This window comes from Tauraco erythrolophus, chromosome 11 (assembly GCF_009769465.1).
Source record: "Tauraco erythrolophus isolate bTauEry1 chromosome 11, bTauEry1.pri, whole genome shotgun sequence".
NCBI classification, from domain to species: Eukaryota; Metazoa; Chordata; class Aves; order Musophagiformes; family Musophagidae; genus Tauraco; species Tauraco erythrolophus.
The window spans coordinates 3,646,143-3,662,511 of NC_141475.1; the positions used below are offsets into that span (position 1 = coordinate 3,646,143).

At 46.6% G+C, this 16,369-nt stretch overlaps 2 protein-coding genes across 3 annotated transcripts in view; one reads left to right on the top strand and one right to left on the bottom strand.

The window, feature by feature from the left end:
• NGEF (neuronal guanine nucleotide exchange factor) overlaps window positions 1-16,369 on the bottom strand; it is a 39,026-nt gene that overhangs the window by 17,938 nt on the left and 4,719 nt on the right. Inside the window, exons 3-5 of the mRNA XM_086618139.1 lie at window positions 7,356-7,535; window positions 7,134-7,243; window positions 2,140-2,414 (exon numbers count right to left, since the gene is read on the bottom strand). Of these exons, the coding sequence (XP_086474265.1) occupies window positions 2,140-2,414; window positions 7,134-7,243; window positions 7,356-7,535 (565 nt within the window). The remainder of the gene's footprint in view (window positions 1-2,139; window positions 2,415-7,133; window positions 7,244-7,355; window positions 7,536-16,369) is intronic.
• Window positions 15,552-16,369, top strand: part of NEU2 (neuraminidase 2) — a 30,778-nt gene continuing 29,960 nt past the window's right edge. For both annotated transcript variants that reach the window (XM_086618141.1, XM_009979872.2), the window contains exon 1: window positions 15,552-15,712. The gene's annotated coding sequence lies outside the window, so the exon portion shown is untranslated. The remainder of the gene's footprint in view (window positions 15,713-16,369) is intronic.

Below are 16,369 nucleotides of genomic sequence, written 5' to 3' on the forward strand. Positions count from 1 at the left end.
TGTGGCCTCCTCTAGACCCGCTCCAGCAGCTCCATGTCCTTCTTGTGTTGGGAACTCCAGAGCTGAATGGAGTATTCCAGGTGGGGTCTCATGAGAGCAGAGCAGAGGGGCAGAATCACCTCCCTCGACCTGCTGGCCACGCTTCTTTTGATGCAGCCCAGGATACAGTTGGCTTTCTGGGCTGCCAGTGCACATTGCTGGCTCATGTTGAGCTACTCATCCACCAGCACTCCCAAGTCCTTTTCCTCAGGGCTGCTCTCAATCCATTCTCCACCCAACCTATACTTGTGCTTGAGATCGCCCTGATCCATGTGCAGGACCTTGCACTTGGCCTTGTTGAACTTCATGAGGTTCTCACAGGCCCATCTCTCCAGCCTGTCAAGGTCCCTCCGGATGGCATTTCTCCAGCCCTCCTTCTTTTCTGTCCTTTCCTCTCCTCACAAAACAAATTTTCCACTTTATCTATTCAATGTTCAGCCAATTTCACAGCTTTTTGGCTTTGAGCAATTTTATAATCTCTTACTGTGCTAATCCCAGAACAAACAGGAAGAAAATTTCAGCTCTGATAAACTGTGCTTTCCCCTGGTGTTAGCACTTCTTTAAGGCAGCACTGTCCCATCTCCATCTGCTTTACTTCTGTTGTTATTTAAGCAGAGAGAAGAAAATTCAGCACGCTTAAATTTGGGGTTTAGCAGCACAGAGATTTTTTTTTTTCCTCAAAACACCTACAGGTAATGAACGTAACTCAACAGAAATGGCAGGTTTTGCAATCTATAATACGAACTTTTACGTGAATGTTTCTCTGTAAAAGACTCTTCATCTTGAAGCAGAAAGAAGAAGAAAAGCTTGTAATTTTTCAGATGCCAGATTGTGTTTGTAATGCTGGCAGTTAGAAGTACCGTGTTTTGCCAGGTAAACAGAACAAATGTGATATGGAAATAATCAGTGCAGAAGAAGAACATGGAAAAGCAACAAATCATTTTAGTCACCTTTGGCCATGACCCTGACACGCTAACAGCCTGTGCTGCCAGCCCAGGCTACCCTGTATAAACACCAGTCCCTTCCACTAAGGGTGTAAGTAACACAGCCCTGCTCATCACACCCCTGCGCTTCACAAGAAGAACCTTTCCAGCCTAAGAGTGAAGTTACAGCCTTGGCCAGGACAGAGTGGCACTGTATACACAAGGGATTCAGAAACCTTGATTGTGCAAATCCAAGTAAACTTCGGGGGAACTGTTCACACCCCGAGATGTTCCTCAGCACTTTGGGTACAATCTTGTGAGCCGGAGCTGAACAGATACACTGCCACAACAGGATCCAGCCTCTGAAGGCCCGCTGCTCATATTGCAACACATACCATGCACTAAGGAAGGCATGTTCACCACTGCTGGCTGTGAATGCAGTGCTATTCATTGACAAAAAGCACTCGTGCTCCCCACGCTATTCAAAATAGCAACAAGTCGTAAACTGCTGTGTGACTGATGTTTTCACTAATTGTGGCAGCTACCCACACCTATTCCTTTCACTGTTTAATGCAGCCCTGTAAGTTAACAGCGTAAGGCTCTTAACAGTGATGTCACTGTGCTGTATGGCTAAAATGCAAATATACTGTCACTAATTTTTTACTGTTTTGCATAAGACTTCAAGTAACAACATTTAAAATAAGGAAGCTTATCACTCTCCATCTCTTCCCCTTCCATTAATGGCATCATATTTAAAACAGATTACAGTTAACTGTTGAATTCTTCTAAGATTTCTGGTGAAAAGTATGTATCTTGGTAGTAACTTCAGAAGAGGATTCATGTGCACTGAGAACAAAAAAGCTCTGTTGCAAGAGCCTCTTAATTATCCCTCTTCCTTTGTAAATTTCTCCTGATGCTAAATCAGAAAAGGGAAAAGAAGTTCTTTTTTTTTGCTACAGAAACATCCAGCAGGAATAGCACATAGAACAACATCTGTAGTTTCAAAAGAAGAGTGAGTGGTGCTAACCAGTGCAACACAGAAAAGTACTCAGCAGGGCAAGGCTTGTCTGTGACTGCTATAAAGCTTTTAGTTTTTAAATCTTGAGTATTGACTTAATGCATTCTCACTCTTTTAAGCAGCAACTCAGTTAAGAAACACTCCACCCTTCCCCATTACCTCCTGCAGCTTGATCTCATCTGGCTGGAGGATGCTGAGGACTCCGCTGCTCCGTATCTCAGGCAGATCCTGCCATAAGTTGAACCTGGAGTTGGAGTTCCTCAGCAAACTGATTTGTGGTGGAGCTTTGCTTTCGGTTATACTCGTAGGTTCTGCTTCAGATGGGGTTTCCTCACTGGGTGAACTCTCCTCTGGGTCTGTCTGTGAATCCTGCAGTCGTCTAGTTTCAATCTCCTGGCGTGTAGATTTATCTCGATATTCCTGATACAAGAGCCCTAGGAGGCAACACAACAGGTCTGAGAGGTTACAGCTGAACAAAAGAGTGGAAACAAATTGTGGGAGAGGATATTTGTTTCGCAGTTCACCCCAGCAGAGGTGAGAGAGATCCCTTCCGTGCTGAACAAAAAAAGCCAATTATGGCATTCCTATTTCAGCCAGAAGTGGAAACTATAAATGGAAGGCCATTTCTAAATCTAAACTGTTGTCAACAATCTGCTCTTACAAAACGTTTAGTAACACAGTCAGATGAATCCACGATCAACTGGAACACAGAAAAGAAGTGGTTTGTTATTTGCTAGGCGTTGGAATGTTTCTTTAAAACCTCGTTTTTTCTCTGCAATATTATTTTGTTACAAGTTACATAGATTGATAGGTGTGTGTAAGTGTGTGTCTGGAAAAGTAATACTGCATACATTGAAACTACTTTAAAGGAGCAATTTGATGGCAACGAAAATCCTTAAGGAGGAAAGACTGAGCTGCTGTTAAGACACTGGACAGGTGAAGCATTGGGACAACAACCTACAGTTACTAGTTTGTTTTGGTATTGGCTTTGTGGTTAGCCTTAGACCTGTTGCTTTAATTTCCCTGTTTTCCTTCCCACTTTCTACAATGACTGAAGATATGAAATTAACATTCAAAAGGTACCTGAATGCCACAGCACTAAGGAAAAGGCTCTGAATTCACACCATCTTGCGGCACATCAATCACGCGAGGTGTCTTCTGAGTTCCAATTACTAACTTCAGCAGCAGACAAAATTGCACAGAATTTGCCCCCACCCCCGATGTCAACTGACAGCACGAAAAAGGTAGGAACCCTGAAATTCCTTGGCTGTCTTTAGAAGATCCTTTGTCTCTCCTAGGGCTTTCTGCCTGTCCCATTTCTCCTCCTGAGCCATCTATAGGACCCAGAATATTAATTGCTTATAAAATGTAATTTAGAAGATATGAAAAGTATAAAATGTAATTTAGAAGATATGAAAAGACAAGAGAGCATGAGCCTGCTCTGAGTCACTCCCCCCACTTACTCAAATTGAGGAACGCAATTTACGTTACCTTCCTTGATTTATACTTGAATCGCAAAGCGTAATGAATGAATAAAGAGAAGAGTCCTTGATGTTAAAAAAAACAACTACTACATAATTAACGTTGTCTGAATCATTAGGGGTTAAAATCTATCTGGCCACATGCACTCATGATACTGGATCGCAGAAGCAGATTCTGTGTGTAATAAGGTGAGGGAAAACTGGGTCAGGAGTTTGTCTAGGGAGGGCAGAAACATAGACATTGCTGCCTATTAAATCTCTGGGCTGGTTTTCACAAGGCTCTGTACCAGTCACTGTTAAAACCATATCAGAAACATGCTGGGGAAAAGCGCAGGCACAAGGACAGCAGTACCGCAGTCTGCGAGCGTATCCTGTTTTCTGTTCTCCCTGGAAAGACTTTCAACACCGGATTAAAATAGCAATAAGGGTAGCTGCGCCTAGGAAACCATACAGTCTTCTGTTAGCTTCCCACATGATAACCGTGGAGAGGCGACTTCCCCTGAAGTTTTGCATGCTGCTGCTACTTATATAATTTCTCTCTGCGTCAACTATGCTTCTATGGCTTTCCTAAGCATTTCTGCCTGTTGTTCAGAATCAGCAAGGGTGCCAAGCATGTGGTGGGGTGGAAAGGCTCCTTCAGGAACGGAGCAGAGAGCCTGCTAAATCGGAACTGGTTTCAGTGGTACTGACCTGTAAGCTCAGCCTGTGCTTGAAGGCTCTGGTGCGGTAGGGCACCAGGTACTTTCTGCCCCACCGAACTGGGCACCAGAGAGCAGGACAGGCTGGGAAGCAACACCCTGCAGCAGTACGGGCGGTGCTTGACGCAAGGGAAAACATGCTGGGAAACTGGAGCATAATCTATTTCACTCATAACAGAGATAATTATATTTGCAGTGTCTGATCATACAGCCATGTTGTGCTGGTGGGTCTGCCTTGCAAGTCAGAGGCAATTAAAGATATTTTGTGTAAGGAGGATTTAGTGTCCCTTGTGCAGATTCGGACAGCAGCCCTTTAAAAAAGGAAATAAAATATACACAATGAAACTTGATTTTGTTTCCAGGTTCCTCATCTGACCAACCAAACAGATAAGATCTACGGAGCCTTCAGTGGCAGGCAAAGGCAAATACGGACACGGGGAGATCTGACTAAAGGCATCTACCACCAGAACTCATCCGGAAATGACAGCAAGGTAACTCATTTTAAGGAGGGAGCTGAAGAGAGACTGGCTGAAGCTCCACCATGGATAACAATATGGGGAGGAAGCAGAAAGGTGATACCAGAAGAAAGACAAAAGACAGGTAGGTGTTTAGGCAGAAGAAGGGTAAGAAGAAACAAAGAGAGTTGTACTAGCAAGGATAAAAGATATCCTTGCTCTCCTGGTGTAACAGGTCCCTCCATATACCAGTAAAGAGGTTACAATGGGTAGAGCAAAGATTTAGATATGAGAGGGAGAGAAGCCACGCAAAAGCCTACTCCAGATGATGCAGGAGACGGTCACGGCACAGGACGGGTGGCGTAACAGATGCAAGGTCAGGGAACAGCGTTTTGACATGTTGAAAGGAGAGCAATACATCTAAGAACTGAGTATGTAGAAAGAAGCTGAGATCAGTAGTTGAACACGACTCGGAGGATATGATGATCTAGTAAATGCTCACATCTAGTAAGTCAACAAGTGCGAAGCGTCAGAGACCTGTACAAGCTCCATCCATTGCTTAATGTCCTTACTGTGACCGGGGTAAAGTTAACCATGTGGTCAGAGCACAGATTTGGTGTCGCCTGTTGACTTAAGTGGTTAAGGCTTATCTTCCTAAGGGGTGTTTACATAGTTTGTAGAGTACATCATAGACTTTTCCCTTTGTGTTTATTCAATTTAATTTTGCTGTCACAGTCTCTCTTCCCAGCTCTCTCAAAAACTGGGAGGGGAATTGAAAAACTAGTTATTAATTGTGGAAAATGCTTGCCTTGGAGAGTCTGCAGTGCTTTTAAAGTAAACGTTATTATATTGAAAGCTATGTAAAATCTCAGGGGGTCCAGAGATGTTTTCTCTGAAATTCTCTGCTCTAGTTTCAGGCAAAAAGCCCATTAATGCCTCCAAGGCAGGAGGGAGGGAAGAGAGCGAGTGTGCTCCAGCCATTTGAAGTGTCCTCTGTCAGGGATTAGCGTAGCATCTCTGGTTGTCAAAACCCTGTCTCCTCCATCAAGGTGCAACAGCCTTACTTGCAATTACACTGATGCATGCAGAGCTATCACACAGCTTCCCTCTAATATACAACACATAAAAATATATATGACTATAACAACTGGGTTGAAGTCCTGCTGGTTTTAGTATTTTTAAGGTGCCTCTTAGCAGCATAGTCCCAGTAAACTGACAACATATTGACACATCTGCCTTGGAAGATGAGTACCTACACAGCCAAAAGCGAGTAACAGATCTGGCAATATCCATGCAAATTGTTCCCCTCTTTCTTCCAGAAGGCCTTGAACTTGGCTGTTTTATCTGACAGACACTGGCAGGCTGCTGCTGGCTTCACGCCAGTCTCTGTCCCCAGCACTGTCCCAGTGCCATCAGGCACTCCGAGAACCAGCCCTGCCCACCACGACCTGGCCCTGAACTCCAGCCACTTTCCTCTCCCAGTGACAGCGTGAGAAGCTTCCTCATTCCTGCCAGGTTGGTTTGCCTTGTTGCTTATGAGAGTTATCTGTCTGATTTTCTCATGCAAATTTCCACATTCCTGACCTCTGGATTCAAGTATCTTGCAATTTCATTTCCTGAAATTGAACAGAGCTGTTTAAGAATGAAGTTTCTATACTCCCACCATAAAACTTGCCTCAGGATGAGAGTTAACTTTGCAATTGCCCAAATCTCCCCCAGGAACATCACAATTCAGATGTGGGAAACCAAGGAACAAGCTGTGAAGGTCCTTTCCGCATCCCACAAAAAAAAATTTCCAAAAATACTGCAAGAGCAAAAGCTTAACAGTCCTCTCCTCCACACACACTCAGGTAACCTCAACTCTGCCTTTACAAAGAGACCACAAATGATAAAATAACTTACTCCTCTCTTGCAAATGCTACACCAGTGGCTGTTAGAAATACACACTGACCCCAGTGCCTACAGCTTGTGGCCATCAACGCGGTCTCTGCGTTGGTGTTGACCCAGTACTTTAGTCTCATGCCAAATTCGAGTGTGCAAAACCAGATTTCAGCAGAAAGTTGGCTGTAGCCTTAACAATTAATTGCTTTGTAATTACAAGAAGTAATCGTTATTTAGGAATGGAGGTAAAGCTGCTCAGCAACAGCGCTAAATCCGCTGTTTGACACCAACAGCGCGGGGTTCTCCCAGCCGGGACGCGGTCGGGCTCCCGCAGCACCACCGCCTCTCCCGTGCCTGAGGGGCCTCTCCGGCCGGGCTCCGCCGCGGGTTACAGCCGGGTTTTATGCGCTAAGCGCTGCGGGTTTGGGGGGTTCAGGGGGGAGGGAGGCGGCGGTCCGGCTCGGGTGAGGGGCTCGACCCGCCGCGGCGGCACCTCTAGGGGCTGCTGTGCTGCCGCGAGCGCGGGGAGCGGGAAAAGCGGCGAAGTTGTGGGAGAGCGCGGCCGCCGGACATCCCGGCTGGGGACCGTGGTCGGCTCCCCGCGCCGAGAGGGACGGAGGCAGGCGACGGCTCCTTACCGATGTGCTCGATGAGGTTCCTCCAGGAGTCGGCCGTCATGGGGTGGGCGGGCGGCGGCGTCTCGGCGGTGGCGGCGGTGGGGCTCTCCTCAGCGGCCGCGGGGGGCTCCCTGCGGGAGGCGCGGGCACCCTCAGCCGGGGCAGCGGAGGGCGCCCCCCTCCGCCCCGGGCGCGGGCCCTCGCGCACCCCCGCCCACATTCCCCCCCGCCCGCCCCGCTCACCTGCCGGGCTGTCCCGCAGAGCCGTCCTGGTCGAGGGCGCAGGCGGCGCTGAGTGCCGCGGCCAGCAGCTCCATGGCCGGCGGCGGCAGGCGGCTGCCGAGCAGCTCCGGCGGCGGCAGCGGCGCGGGGCTGGGGGAGCCCGGGCGGTTGCCACGGTAACGGGGGTAGGAAGGCAGCAGCCTGCGCGGGAGGGAGAGGGGAGCTGAGGCCGCCCCCGGGGCGCCCCTGCAACCCCCGAGAGCCTCTGAGCCCCCAACCCCTTCAGAGCCTCCCCGGTTCCCTCAGAGCCTCTCCTCAGCAGCCCCCCCAGGCGTCCCCATGGGCTCTCTCCCCAAAATCTGTAGAGAGCCCCTCAAATCCCCTCGGAACCCCCGTCAGGCGTCTCCCGGGGCTTTCCTCCCGAGCGCCCTCAGAGCCTCCCCTCAGGCGTCCCCACAGATTCTCCTCACAGAGCCCCCTCAGACTCTCCCTCCCCACAAGCCCCTCAGAGCCCTGCAGCCCTTCTCCGTGTTTCCAGATCTCCGAGCCCCCACAGAGCTCTGCCGAGTCCCCGCGGAGCCCCCGTCAGCCTTCCCCAAATCCATCCCGAGACCCTTCGGAGCGCGGTAGGGTTCCCCAGCCCCGCTCCGTTAGACCCCCCCGCAGCCCCTTCGGAGCCCCCCAAACTCGACTCCCAGAGCTCCCACCGACCCCCGAGTCCCCTCCCAGCCCCTCGGAGCCGCCCTGCAGACCCCCTCAGAGCCTCTCCAAACTCCCCTGTCAGAGTCCCCGACCCCCTGCAGCCTCCCACCCTGTGCCTGGCACCCCTGCCCGCAGAGACCTCCTCAGCCCCCCGGCTCCCCTCCAGCGCTCCAGCGCAGGTCCCTCCTCCGCCGGGAGGCTGACTCCCTCCTCCCCGAGAGTCCCCCCCAAAAAGCAGCGATCCCTGCCCCCGGGGCCCCCCACCTTTACAGGCACCCCTACCTCCATCCCCCCTGCTCTTCTGCAGAGAGGCTTCTTCCTCAGGTGCAGAGAAGCCCCTTCTCCATCCCTTCCCTCCCTTCCCAGCAAGGCACCCTCCTCCAGCAAGCACCCACACACCCCATCCCACCGGCCCCAGCCCCTCTCCTCCATGCACAGCCACCCCACAGCGGGAGGGGGCTCCTGCCCTGGCACTGACCTCTCCTCCCCCAGCCCCTGCACTTTTCTGCCTATGTGCGGCTGGCGCTGGCTTTGAGGGAGAAAAGAGGGTGGGAGAGGGGGGCTCTCCTGAACTGCTTCCAGATCTGGTGCATATGGTGCGTTTCTTCTCCGGGAATGAAACCCTGAGATGGAGGAATGTCACTGGGAAACTCAGCCTAATCCCTCCTGCTGGGAACTGCACCCCTGATTACCCCACAGGATTGGCCGCTATCCTCCTCCAGCAGAGCTTTGCGCCCCCTCGGTCATTTCCCCAGTCTCCCCTTCCTTAGCGCTACTTCCATAAGGATATATTGTCTTGTGGAGGCAGTAAGTATCTCAGTACTCAATGATCTATATCGCTCTTCATTCAGGTAATTGTTTTTCCACCTCAGGGGTAAATCCTCTTGAGCTCCAGAGTGCGCTTACACCCTTGGATCTGTTCGAGTGCTTGCGGACAGGTTGGGTGCAGCTCTTCCTTACACGTTACTAACCCCCAGCAAAAAAACGTCATCTGCACCACATTGTAATTGAGGAGTTAACAGTCAGAAAACGCTCAGTTATTCCTCCCATTCGCTTTCTCCCCGTTGCATAAATAACAGTGCTTTTTTCTGTGCCTGATACCATAATTTATGCAGCAACATGAAACCCGTGTATTTGTCTGTATGTGTAAAATGGTTTCCTTTTTATCATTTTTATATTGTATTTGCTAAATGATGTATGAGGATAGCTTCCAATCAGCACAGGACTATACATTCAGAAAAACTCCTTCAGCTTATGTGAACTAGATCTCGATCTGGCACACTGGAGAGCTCAGTCCTTAAGTCATTAAGAGGCAGAATAGGAGAGAAGAGCAGCTGGAAATGTCAGTGGAGGGATCTGAGGACTCAGAGAAGACTATCAGTCCAGTCCAAGTCCAGTCCCGGATTGGGACGTCAGAAGGACCAGACAACCGATGGGAAAAATCAGGGTGAGGGTGAGAGCTGGAGCCTGTTTTGCACTTAGAGAAGAGGACAAGAGCCTGACAACTGGGGCTATACAGGGGGAGATTGTCACAGGGTAGATGGTCAGTCTGGGATGAAAGTGGATTACCAGTCATTAAACACCTGGGGCTGGGGGTGTTTGGGGAGACAGGTGAGCAAGGGGGCAGCCGAAGCCTTGTAGAAGGGATAAAGTGAGACTATCTGAAAACTAATTGAAACTCTGCCTAATGACTGACATTTTGGTGGCTCACTGCCAGGGCAAGAATATTGTCAAGGGTTTCAGTAAGTGGGTGGGATGCTAAAAAGCTTCTTTTTTAGAAAATGGGAGGGAGGACATTAACTGTACTGATTCTCTTCGTTATCTCGAATTCTGGAAGAGCAGGGATGCTGTTTACTATTTTCTAAAGGAAAGGACCAAGAGCAGTGCGGAGTCCTCCTTAGTGTGCAAAGGCAAGTCAGTGCATTAGCTCTTACTGACACTGCTAGAATGAATATATGTCTAAATATAAATTTGGGGTGTACCTACTAAAAAAAGAAATAATCTTTCAGAAATACGCATTAAAATTTAACAAATTCTAAGCCCTCACATTGCTTCACTCCCAAGGGTTAAATTTGTTGCAAATTGAAATTTCTTTTTTGAAAAAGTGTCTGGGTCATGGTATGAAAAACATTCAAAAATAGAAAGTATATTTTCAGGATCCCATAACTGTCTGGTAATTCGATCCTGCCTGCCTTCCTTTTTCCTCCAATTTTTCCAAAATAATTTCATTTTTGGTCTGAGATGAAATCCTGAAAATGTCACGAAAAGCCATAATGATAATAAAAACGTTGGAAGCTATGAAGAGGTGAGAACACCAGCTGAGAGTGAAATGCCCCCTGTGGCCATGGGAAGCCACAGCTTGTATTTTTGAGTCTCAGAGGTCTGTTCCACTGCGCAGAGATGACTAATAGTTTACTTTTCCTTCCTTTAGAACTTTTTTCTTTTTAAATTGTAATTTTGTCTTTCAAGACTGTTGCTCTTTCTTCCTTTCCAGGTTTATTCTCATCCTTCATGTTGACATACAGAGAACGTCCGTAAACAGAATAAGTGCCTGAGAAATACTTCTTCTCCCAAGTGAGGTGACAGAGTGTTCCCAGTGCTCTGGGACCACAGTAAAAAATGATATTTAGCGAGAAGGAGATACTTACGTCCTGCAAAAAATGGTGATTTTCTAAATATTGCTTTTCTGTTTGGGATCAAAACAGAGAGCTTTCCAAGTTTGTCATGAAAAGTGAAGGCAGGCAAACAAGTGATTCTCTCACAGTGGTCCAGTGGCTGGGATATTCATGCTGGGTGTGGGGGATCCAGGTCAGAGTCATGGCTGTGTCATTCCTTCACATGCCACATGTTACTGCCTGTTCCAGGGCGGATCAGTCTCTCCTCCTGGAGCTGCTTTGTTTTCTCTGATCACTAGGAAAGGTGCTTGTGCTTGAACCTGGTTCAAGCTGCTTTATTCACCAGCTATCACTTTAGGTCAGTCAATACTGGATTATTTCTGCTAAGTAGAATAGCTCTGGCATAGCTGCCTCTTTCTCCCTCCCTACTTCCACAGTTGTTAGGACTTTGTGTGCAGTTTAAACTGACCTAGCTGCTCAATTTCACTTTTCACTCGACTCCCAGAGGCAGATTTCTACCTCCACTTTCATGCCAGCACTCAGCTCGTCTCATTCTTGGTGAGCAGGTTTGGGCAGCTAAAGTGGTGAAAAATGATTCATTTTTTTTTCAGGAAAAAATTGTGTGTGTCTGGATTGTCTCACTACAGGGTGAGCTCAATGCGAGTGCCAGCACAGCAGAGGTGGCAGACATGCAGATGGATGGCAGGACCATGGCAGTGCCACCTCGGATTATTTTACACTTCTGCGGAACTGCAGGCTCATGTAGAAGTTCCTGCTCCACCTAATTTTAGCTATCTGGGTAGGAGTTTGGAGGAGGTTTTCTTTTCTCCCTAACAGTATCAACAATGAAGTTGATCCGTAGCCTAAAAAGCTTTCCCCCATATCATCAAAATCAGTAAAATCTCATGATGACCAACCAGTTTTCTGACCAAAATCCATCCTAAAATTCCCTGTCTGGTTGTAGGGGGAAGGAAAGAATCTGACTACCAGAACAACATATATTAAAGCAGCCAGTTAAAAATCCCAGCACTGTGCAAGTGATGCTGTGTTCCCCATGCTCTTGTTGGTGGCAGAACTTGTGCAACGCCATGACAGACCAACGCCCAATTTTCTCACAGGAATTCTTAGGATCCCCAAGCACACAGGCACTGGAATGATCCTCGTGGCCATCATTAGATGGCCGTGCTCTGGTGACATGGGCATGACCATGGTTCAGCTACCTGTGGGCAAAGGAGAGCGGGTTTGAGCTTGCATACATTCTCCAAAGAAGGGGCTCCTCTGGTTGCAGACTGTTCCCTGCTTCACTGTACTGCTGTTGGAAAAGATTTTAAATGTTGGCTGACCTGGTCCACGGTTGCATTAAAAATGTGATAATTGGTGTAAGTTTGTAATTAGTTTATTATAATTATCTCATTAAGTTATGTTTGGGGGATGAATTTCCAATCTTGGCTTGTCTTTTCAGGCACTAGTAATTTTGAAAAATGATTAATCATTTGAATTAAGATTTCTTATGTGCATCTAAACTCAAAAGCAATCCTTAAAATAAAGCTGTGCAAAGAGCTTGTTTCAAATGACGCTGAAGAGCATTTTTAAAATGTTCTCTTATAGCAGTTTTTAGAAATTAGACCTCCTCTTCCAGAAACTAAAAAGAGAAGAGGCAGTCCAGCAGATCTTATTCAAGAAAAATTCCCCAAACCCTTCTAGTCAGTGGGAGTTTCACACCAAGAAAGGCCACGAGATGAGGTAAGAAGCACTGTTTTAATCTGAGCTAACCAAATTTATAGAGAAGTGTGAAGTTAGTAATAGATTTGAATAATGTTATACCTAGTCAAGGATATTTTCATACTTCAGGTTCATTCAGGTTCTCTCTGTTCACGTGTGGTTTTTAGCAGTCTTTTTGACAATGGGTGTGCCTGTGTAATTTTTATTCCTGGTTTTTGACTTTTTAGTGGGAGGTAAGTGGAACTCCTCATCCCTGATATTTTTAGATCCTTAAGGCCAAGAGCACATCTGTCCTTCTGAATCTCCTTAAGCTTTCATCAAAATATCTTAATTATATCTGTTCGGGATGGCACCCTTACAGATAACTAAAAACGTTCAGAACTTCCTATATGAGATAGTTACTGTTACATGCTTCTAACCTTTTGATGCTCATAATCATCAGGGTTAAATTTTCACTTCCTGACCGTCTGCATAGACAGATTATTTTTTATATGTTAAAAAACGATTAAGAACAATTTTTAGGCTTAGGAAAATATGATTGGATCCCTATTAAAGGAAAACGGAAAACTTGCTGTTCTATCCTTTGAGAAGCTTTGATTTCAGTTGAAATATGAGTTGAAATTTGGGGTTTGCCAGGGCTTTCTCTTTGCCACACTTGTGAAAATCCATAGAAATTATAGGCCCTTTTCCACTCTCTGTGATACACACAAGCTTTAGGCTTAGATTTTAGCATTTAAAACCTCTGAGCTGCTGCCCGTGGAGAGACCGTGTGCCGTGCCCAGGGCTGATAGAAACATTTCTGATATTGCAGCTGTAAAAGCTGCCTGGTCCAGTTCTAGGCACTGTGAATAAAGGCCATTTCTGCTGTACCCTCAGTGATCCTTGTGCTGGGTCCAGGCCACGATGAGAAAACTATTTGACTGAAAAACAGAGGGAGCAAGACTCAAGAATGGGGAAGGCCAAGTCTACTTCTGGATCAGGAGACTGCTATGAAGAGAGGAACTCGCCCACAGCTGAGTGCTTCAGAAAATGGTGAGTTGGAAAAGGCTGTGAAATGTAGCACTGGAACTAGGAGGAGGGGTGGGAGACTAAGATTGTATGAGGAGCCAAGGGGTGAAGAGCTGGGGGAACGGCAGGAGCCTGAGAGATGATCCACAGGAGGGAAGAGAGAATACTATGTCTGCAAAACAGTAGGCTGAGGAAATTCTATGAGGAATTACAAGTTCAAGCTGATAGAAAAGGAGGGAAACAAAGAGATTGGTTGAGGACCAGAGGGTCAGGCTATATCCAGATGAAGCAGATAAGATTGGGAGAGCTGGAGGGCAAAGCCTAGGCGTTGCTGGGTAACAAAAACATGACTGGGTTGAAAAACTCAATGAACAGAGACTAGGTGGAAAAGGTGAGGAGACTGGGATTGGGATCCCCATTGACTGCATGCTGGAAGGATACTTAATTAGAATTGTGTTGTTGATTACTATTCTGTATGATCCTGTGACATATGAGATTTTGACAGTAATAACATTTTAATACCTACAGTGGCTGTTTCTACTGAAAATGTATTCATTTTTTAAATTATTTTCCCTGCAAATACAGTTGGTCTTAGACTTTTTAAGATTCAGATGGTACAGAAAGAGAGATGGGAAGAAAGTTATCTATCGTTATCTATCTATCTGCTTGGGTGTGGTATAGGACCTCTTGCAATTCCCCACTTTTCTGGTTAATTCAGGCTATAAAAGCAATGTCCTCTGCTGCCCAGGACAAATAGTGCTGTGCTACGGGAACCTAACCCACATTCACGCCAACATCCTTCTGAGAGCTGCGCTATTTTACATGCATAGTGTTTCTTTCTAATGCATGTGTTTGCATGAATTCAAACGAGTTAGGTTCTCCCTTGCTGCTGAAGGTGACTATTTGTATTCACTGTCGTACTACTTCTATTCTTTGAGCTTAGATCAAATGCAATCAAATGGTTTTTAGGTGATCTCGTTTCTCTGAGTTGGAGGTTTCATAACCAGCCTGAAGAAATAGTTTGCTCTGCACTGGTAGACCAATGACCTCGCAGTGAGCTTTGCAAATTTCACACTGAGTTTCTCTTCCACTGTATCTAGTGGCCCATAGTGAAGAGGTACCATTTTTGGAATCTGACTTAGTGGGAAATGAGGTAGGTAAATAATACAGTCATGCTGCTAAAATATCTATATTGTATTAGAAATGAAGAGAAGTCAACACCCTATTAGTTGGTAATATAGGATAGACAGTGATTAGTGAATTTCCTTTCTAGGGTTTGAAATGACTAATTTTCTGGTCTCTGTGGGAGCTGCTTTCAGCTGAGGCTGACAGTTGTGGATGGCCACCCTGGGTGGATGTTTTTCTGAGTTGGCTTTCTGTGATCTCAGTCTGCACACCTGCTGCCACTCTGGAGCTGGAAGGACTGCTCACAGTGGGAAAGAGCAGCTTTTGTTGAGTTCAGTTCCTTCCAGGTCTTTGGCTCTGGTTCTTCTGAAAAACAGAAGTTGTGCTAGAAGCTCAGCACTGCAATGTTCAGGGCAAGTCAGCTGAGTTGTTGGGAAGCGGCTCATCATGTGAGGGGTTTGGATCTTTGTACAGTGCGGAAGACTGGGAGGGAGCCATGAGATCTTGTGGAGAACTCTAGAGCACTTAGGGGGAGCTGCGGATTGCATGGGAGAAAGGTCATGGAAAAAAATAATTTGAGAATACTTAAGCATAAAAATGCTCTTAAGAAGTATCTTATGGAGGGCGTATGGCAGATTTTGGAAAACCAGCAATAATGTTTGAGGTCATCTTGTTTTCAGACATCAGTGTTCTGAGATCAATGAACAACTGTACTATTGTAAGAACTTTGAATGACACGTAGATTCAAGCCACCGGTAGGTTTGAAGGAGCCTGTGGTGCTTTTCCTTAATCAGAGTGTTAAAGATTATATCCCATCTGAGTACAATTCAGATAATTATTCCTTTTCCCGAGCTGTTTATTATGTTCCCCAGTTGTGTTTACTTCTTGTCCTAAATTATGTAGCATAGCTGTAAGTGAAGTGACATCGCTATCTGTGAAGAACACCTTCGTGTCAGACCTGCTGGTTATCTTTGTGCAAGGAGAAGGAATTGTGCCCGCCCAGCCCTAGCATTTATATTTATATAGTTGCTGTAGGACGCTGCCGAATGTCAAGAGATGCAGCCCTGATGCCCCACTTGCCCTCAGGACTGTGGTGGTTCACTCCTGAGAACCCCATGGACCTTCCCAGTGCTGGTCAGAGGTGCCCATACTGTCCTGTCTGAAGAACAGCCATCTTCCGCTTTCAGAAGAACTCTTAGCTGACAGGTACCAGTTTTGTTCTTTTGGGGAAAGAAGAAATGCATTTATTGAGACCAGTGCTAATATTTTACATGCCTTATCTACACAATGGCCTCTTTTCCCCATAGAAGGGGGAGAAGAGATTACCACAAATAATGGCAATATCCTTAGGCTCCAGCAGGCTTTTCACAACGCAGATTTCTAATGGTTCTCTGATAAATTACAGCTGATCTTTTGGAGAAGGGAAGAGGAGGATATGGTCTCAGTTTGAGCTGGAACTCTGGTCTCATTCTCTGTTAAATTTCTCTGCTTAGTTGCAAGAGATGATGCCACTCAGCAGCATTGCCTGCTTTTAGCAGACACATGACTTAGAACCTGTACTGACCTGTCAACCTCTGTGCACAGCAATATCTTTGATAAAACTGACTCCCAGCACAGGCTCATTGTTTCCAGCTCCATTGTTTCCAGTTGATCCAGAGAATCAGGATTTGCATGTTTCAGAGCTGCCTAAGTGGTGGTGTCAGGATGTCAGAGACTGACGGTGATGATTATGCCACAAGGAGAGGAAGATAGATGGGTTTGACATCGCAGCACACTGTAACTGTCTGGTTTCATATGCTCAGTTTAATGCCAAAGGGCAATCGATTTTAGCCAGGGCAATTAATTTATTTAAATCCAACTTGA